A 6,813-nucleotide genomic window follows, 5' to 3' on the forward strand; every position below is an offset into this window, starting at 1 on the left:
TAAATCCTTCCCTTCCACCCTGATCCTTTTTGTCTTGTGTAAAATGTGGGAGAGAGTGTCTTTTTTTTTTTTTTTTGGTCAGAGGAAAAAGTTTTTTTTTTTTTTTGGTCAGAGGAAAAAGTTTTTTTTTTTGGGGGGTCAGAGGAAAAAGTGAAACTTAGCACGGTCTAGACTAACTTAACATTGTAACACTGTTGTCGACTGGATCCTGAACTTCAAAATTTTGTACAAGTTCTGCAGCTTCCAATCCCATCCTGCTAGGAATCTGCCTTCTCAGCAAGGTCGAAGGACATTGCTAGGAACACCTTATTTAGCATAAGTGTAATGTGCTTATTTCTCTCAATGTAATAACTTTTAAATCTGCAATAAATAAAAAGTACTGGGGCCAGGAAGGGGTGGACTATGGAAGGCCACCGATTCCTCTTGGTTTTGCCGGGAGGCGCTTTGAACCATCCCTGCCATTGCTTTGGGGAAGCGATTTGTGTAATTAAATGACAAGATGTGTGTAAGGTGACTCAGTGAGCGCCAAGAACTTCTCCGAAGCAGAGGCCAGGACTGCAAGCGTGATGCGGTTGGCAGTGTTTCCCTGACGCCCTGTGGTGCTTCCCAGCCCGAACCTAGGGCATGAACAGCCGTGCTGACAAGGACAGCATGGGGTGAGGATGGACAGACAGCCAAGGCTCTGTTAATCTGGGCATCTAACTCAGAGAAGCCCAAGGCAGCCTGGGGTCGCAAGCAGGATACTGGGTCCAGGGTCAGGGGAGGGGCATTGTGGGGTCCAGTGACACACACCATCTTCTCCCTGTGCGCACCTGCGCTGAAGTTGCCCCCAAAGAACAGTGTGACAATAGCTGTGGTTTTAAGGTGCTCAGGCAGGGAGTGGTGCATGTGTGGCTGCTTTCCTAGGAGTTCCAGACCCGCCCGTGCCTCCCAGCTCCTCTGCCAGTCTGTTTTGGGCCAAAGTAGCTCCACAGCCAAAGTAAGACTAAACTAAGTCTAAACACCACTAAAGAAGACGTTTTCTTCTTCAGTTGTGGGGGAGAGAGAGGAAGCAGTCATGAGAGGCCAGACAGTTCCACTCTGGATGTCAGACGGAGCTCTCAGGTTCCTGGTCTCCCAACTTCTGGAAGAAGATGCTGGGAGGGTCCAAATCAGGATCCAGCTCCTGGAGTTGCCTATATGAGCGGGAGTGGAAGTGGGAAGTGGTAGAGTGACTGGTGCTAAATTTCTAAACTCCCAGCTAGATCACCATTAGAGCAAGTGTGACATGTCGTGGAAAGCAAACTCTGGATCCTGAGGACCCAGGGTTTGATTTCTGAGCCTTCTCTTGCTTTGCATATGAGCTAAAGATGTTTTCAGTGCAGGAAATAAAGGGACTGAAGGTACAGGAACCTGGACCTGGGGTATGGAAAAGCCAGCCCTGGGTGCCACCTCCATGGAGCCTGGAGAGGGAAATTTAAGGGCTTCCCAACTTTCCAAAAGGGCTTTTGTCTCTGTCTACTTCCCAGTGTTCTTGGGGTTCCTATTAGGTCTCTGAGGAATGACTGGTCATGGAGAGACCATTTACTTTTCTAGGAGTCTTTGCCACTGAACACAGAGTTACAGACCCTCTATTCCAATGGCATCCCAAAAGACTAGAAATATTGAACAAAACATGGAGCTGCCCGCTCCTCTTGGGGCCCAGCTATTTGGGAATTGTTAAGTTATTTGTGCTTAAGACAGTGATTTTTTTTAAAGTCATTGTAGGGATCTGGGGTTGCAGGAACTCTCCCTGCCATTAAGTGTGCATTCTTGAGCATCCTTATCTAGCCCTTGTCTGAGAAATAACCTATCCCAGGCAAAGGGAGTGTTTGCTGCAAATTTGTCGTCTTTCCCCAAACCACAAATTTTCAACACATGTAAATTACAACTTGGTCCGCAGCACCCCACTAAAAATACTTTTCTCATCAGTTTCTTCTCACCTTTGTCCCACATCCCTGCTCCCCACCCCGCTTTGATTCCCCATTTCAATATTAGTGTTCAATTCCAAATTCGCCCCTGGTGCAGCTCAAGGGGAGGGGAGGGGAGGAGCAAGGAAAGACGGTCCTCTACCTCATCCCCCAAACCTGTGCACTTCTGAGGCTGCTGACTGTAACGCATTGTCTTCAGACAGTACAGAGCTGGGTGTTGGGGGTTCTGCGTTGTCTTTAATAGTCACTGAAAACAGACTGACTGAGACCCTCCTCCCTCAACAAGCAACAACTCGCGCGCGCGCGCGCGCGCACACACACACACACACACACACACACTCCCCCCTCCTCCATTTTTTCTCCCTCTTTTTTAAGCAATGCTTTGTTGTGCTAAAACTAGTTGGACGAGTTAGGGTGTTGCTGCTGCTCCCGAGGCCCTGGCCAATGGAACCCGATCCACCCCGCTGTGCGTAAGCGCGCAATTAAGGATTTAACCAAGGCAGTGCTGCGCCTCAGCCAGCAGTCAGCCTGCCGGAGACAGAGCCTCCACGACTCCCAGCCTCCTCCTCGCCGCCGCCTCCTCCTCCTCTCCTCCTCCTCCTCCTCTTCCTCCTCCCTCGCTCCCACAGCCATGTCTGCTTAGACCTGAGCAGCCCCACAGCCAACTCCGGCAGCAGCCGCCGCACAGCAGCAAGGACAGCCGACGCCGCCAGTGAGCGATGACAGGAGTGTTTGACAGAAGGGTCCCCAGCATCCGATCCGGCGACTTCCAAGCCCCGTTCCAGACGTCCGCAGCCATGCACCATCCGTCTCAGGAATCGCCAACTTTGCCTGAGTCGTCGGCTACCGATTCCGACTACTACAGCCCCGCGGGGGGAGCCCCGCACGGCTACTGTTCTCCTACCTCGGCTTCCTACGGCAAAGCGCTCAACCCCTACCAGTACCAGTACCACGGCGTGAACGGCTCCGCCGGCAGCTACCCCGCCAAAGCTTACGCCGACTACAGCTACGCCAGCCCCTACCACCAGTACGGCGGCGCCTATAACCGCGTCCCCAGCGCCACCAGCCAGCCAGGTAGGGAGATGGGGGGGAGGGAACGGATTTCAGGGGACCCCGGATTCCGGAGGGGCGAGATGGGGTGGGAGAAACGGGGCCACTCCATCCACTGCCGTGGGGGCGAACCCGGCATAAGGGAGTGGGGGCCTGGACTCTGCAACGAAGAGAGGTTCCCGGGCCAGCATTTTAGGGATTCTTAGTAGAAGAAGCCTTGGTAGTTCGGACCACCAGCGTCTCTCCTCTCCGGAACCTTCGGAGCTACCCCTCAGTCTCTGGATTCCCAGCTAGGCTGAAAAGGGGTAAGGGGGGGAGAGAGGAGAGAATCAAGCAGCTCGGATGGCGTTTGAGTAATAAACGAAAGGTTATTTGTTGGAATTTTCTGTAAGCGTGCTCGGTTGACATGAGTGGGAGTAGAAGGCTGCCTCTTACCTGAGCGCAGCCGCGAGCCAACGCCGCGTTGGTGCCCGGAGCGCGCCGGGCGGGGGCGGAGGCCGGGGAGCTGTAGCCCGCCCGAGGAAGAGCGCGCCTGAGAGCCTTGCGGTTTATTCAAGGCAGTTCCAAAAACAAAAAGCCATTTAAAAGTGGAGGAGGGTTGCTGAGGGGTCACGTTATTGGAGCGATTTTTTTTTTCTTTCTCCGTAGGTGCCTAAAATCTCTTTCTCCTTCCCATCTCCTTTTTCGTCTGCCTTGAAACTTAGTTAGGGAGTTTAAAGAGGGTTAGTGAGCTTGGGCGGTAAGAGAGAGGCAAGAGGTCTCCTTGGAGAGGTTTTGCTGGTCAGGTTTGATCTCTTCCCACCAGCACATTAATAATCCTGCTAATATTAGCACTACCTGGTCTGGTAGACTTGAGACCACAGCCCTCATCCTCCACCCTTCCTCTCCCAGGAGCTCGCCACACACACACACACACACACACACACACACACACACACTCACTCCAAGGAGAGGTTCTCCGCCCATTCCAGAGATGGGCACTTTTGATAAGGTCGTACTTTTGGGAAAGGGGACTTATGGCCCCAGGGCACGTTTGTGAAACACGCATTCCAAGAGCCTTTCCCCTGTCTACACTCATAACTCTGGTAAGGTCGTCCTGACCTGTCGCCCCTTTCCTACGAAAACACCCCACCACGGATTCCTTTTCAATCTGTGACTCTTGCTGAACTTTAAAAGATTGCCCCCGGGTGTGGGGTGCTTTCGTCCCTTTCAGTATTTCTGTACTTCGTGCATAAATGAAAATTTTTTTTCTTTTGGCCAAGAACTTATTAAGTCTATTTGTAAAAGAAACCAGACACATCTGTGCCCTCGCAGATCTGCAGGCAGATTATGGGGACTACATAATCGGCCCTCTGTCTGCAGCGGCCCGGACTGCTAGCTGCTGAATTGAAGGAGCACAGTTTGCTTGTGGGTCTTTGAACTTTGGAGACCTCGGCTAGCGTCTTCCCTGCCCATGCGTCTGGCCTCTGCGGGCTCCCTAACAGACGCTGACATAAGGGGGGTCACGGCCCAGGGGCCTCCCCCTTGAATCCCCGGGAGGGGCTCTCCAGACTCACCCCAGGAACGTGGGTGAGCACAAGGGTGGAGATGAAAACGAGTCCGAGTGAAGCAGGAACCGCTGCTAGGGCTAAATCCCAAGAAGGGAGCTGTACTGTCCAAAGCGCTTTGCACAAGCCCAGGAGAACCTGAATGAACAGAGTAGGAAATTAATCAGGCTACCTGCTTTTTCCATGATTTGTCTGGGGTTGGGGGGAGGTTACTTCTCTGAGTCTCGTGAAGCAAAGGTGTTGATATGGGGAAAAGAGAGTGAAGGCTGCTTGGGAAGAAACTTGAGGACTGTATTTGAGAGGTCTGCAAAAGGGCCATTGTCTTCCGACAAGCTCTAACCCGGTCTATTTTGATCATTTAGAAAAAGAAGTGGCCGAGCCCGAGGTGAGGATGGTGAACGGCAAACCAAAGAAAGTTCGTAAACCCAGGACTATTTATTCCAGCTTTCAGCTGGCCGCGTTACAGAGAAGGTTTCAGAAGACTCAGTACCTCGCCTTGCCCGAACGCGCCGAGCTGGCCGCCTCACTGGGACTGACGCAAACACAGGTAAATCCCGCCGCAGCCGGGCCACCGCCCCGCCTCGCCTGCAAGCCTGGCTGGGCCGCGCGGTTCGGTCCCGACGGGCTGGAGCCGATTCAATAGCAGCTGGGAGAAACTCATAGACACTGACCCCACGCCCTTCCCTCCAGGAGTTAGGCCCGGTGTCGCCGACGTGCGACCGTGGGGCGGGATGGAGACGTCGTTCATCCCGAGAAGTTCCCCTCCCCACTTCCGGCCTCCGGGGTCGAGGGGCCAGTTTCCTAGGTTGGAAACAAGGGGAGGGTTATTTCTAGGACACTCTCGCAGTTTTGAGAAACTGGTTCTCTGCACAATGCAGAGCCTCTAGGGGTGAGCTGGGCCTGGAGACCAAGCGGTGGTCTCAGGCCGCGCGAAGGCCGGGAACGGCGCCTCGGGAAGAGTTGACGGGTCACGCCCGGCTCCTGTGGAGCTTTAGGCCGCAGCAGCTTGAGGGTCGCGAGGTGGGGGCGCTGTTGTACGGGGAAATCTGCCCTGGATTGTCTCATTCCCTTCTCTCCCACTCCAACCCCGCTGGGGCCTGTGGAAGAATAAAGGACGTTCTCGGAGCCGAGGAGGGAGTGAAAGTAGTCGGGAGGAAGACCGGGAGACCGCTCCTTGCCCCCAACACTCGCTCGCGCATAGCCGGCCCCACTCCCCTCGCGCGCGTGGCTGGGGCGGTTGTTCTGGAGACGTTCGCGGCGCCGCGTTGCGTGCGCTTGGCGCAGGCCTACGTGTGCGCGCCCACCGCGGCGGACACTCACGCCCTCCTCCCCTCCCCCAGCCCCAACAAAAGACAAAAGCCTTGGGGCCGTGCCCTCGCAGCGGCCGGGGCGCCCTCTGGGGCCGGCGACCCAGGAGTTACCTCTGGCCCAGCCCCTTGACCGTAGACCGCGAGCTGCGGGGAGACGCCAGGGCCCGGCCTCCTGGGGTCCGGTGGTGCCTCTAGCCGCCGCCCTGAGGGAGGCGCGGGCAACCAGTGAGTGTCCCGGTAACGTGTGTCTTTGTTCCCCCACCCAGGTGAAAATCTGGTTTCAGAACAAAAGATCCAAGATCAAGAAGATCATGAAAAACGGGGAGATGCCCCCGGAGCACAGCCCCAGCTCCAGCGACCCCATGGCGTGTAACTCGCCGCAGTCTCCGGCGGTGTGGGAGCCCCAGGGCTCGTCCCGCTCGCTCAGCCACCACCCTCATGCCCACCCTCCGACCTCCAACCAGTCCCCCGCGTCCAGCTACCTGGAGAACTCGGCTTCATGGTACCCCAGCGCGGCCAGCTCAATCAATTCCCACCTGCCGCCGCCCGGCTCCTTACAACACCCACTGGCTCTGGCCTCCGGGACACTCTATTAGACAGGCCGCTTTCTCTTGCTCTCTTTTTTGGGACTACTGTGTTTTTGCTGTTTTAGAAAATCATAAAAAAAAAAGAATTCATATGGGGAAGTTTGGAAAACGAAAACAAAAAAGATTCATGTGTAAAGCTTTTTTTTTGCATGTAAGTTATTGCATTTCAAAGGACCCCGCGCCCCCCTTTTTTACAGACGAACTTTTTTTTGCGCAACTGTGGACACTATCAATGGTGCCTTGAAATCTATGACCTCAACTTTTCAAAAGACTTTTTTTCAATGTTATTTTAACCGTGTAAATAGTGTAGATAGAGGAATTAAACTGTATATTCTGGATAAATAAAATTATTTCGACCATGAAAGCAAAA

At 54.1% G+C, this 6,813-nt stretch overlaps 1 protein-coding gene across 1 annotated transcript; it reads left to right on the top strand.

Annotated features, from left to right (window-relative positions):
- The first annotated feature begins 2,667 nt into the window (after positions 1–2,667).
- Positions 2,668–6,813, top strand: DLX5 (distal-less homeobox 5). Its single transcript, XM_006207610.3, has 3 exons — positions 2,668–3,023; positions 4,909–5,093; positions 6,123–6,813. Exons 1-3 carry the CDS (start codon positions 2,669–2,671, stop codon positions 6,450–6,452), a joined length of 870 nt encoding a protein of 289 aa, XP_006207672.1. The 5' UTR covers position 2,668; the 3' UTR covers positions 6,453–6,813.

Source organism: Vicugna pacos, chromosome 7 (genome assembly GCF_048564905.1).
Source record: "Vicugna pacos chromosome 7, VicPac4, whole genome shotgun sequence".
Classification (NCBI taxonomy): domain Eukaryota; kingdom Metazoa; phylum Chordata; class Mammalia; order Artiodactyla; family Camelidae; genus Vicugna; species Vicugna pacos.

Coding starts and splice junctions, on each gene's coding strand:
- DLX5 (XM_006207610.3), top strand. CDS start 2,669: ATGACAGGAGTGTTTGACAGAAGGGTCCCCAGCATCCGATCCGGCGAC. Junction 3,024..4,908: donor CAGCGCCACCAGCCAGCCAG/GTAGGGAGATGG, acceptor TTGATCATTTAG/AAAAAGAAGTGGCCGAGCCC. Junction 5,094..6,122: donor TGGGACTGACGCAAACACAG/GTAAATCCCGCC, acceptor TCCCCCACCCAG/GTGAAAATCTGGTTTCAGAA.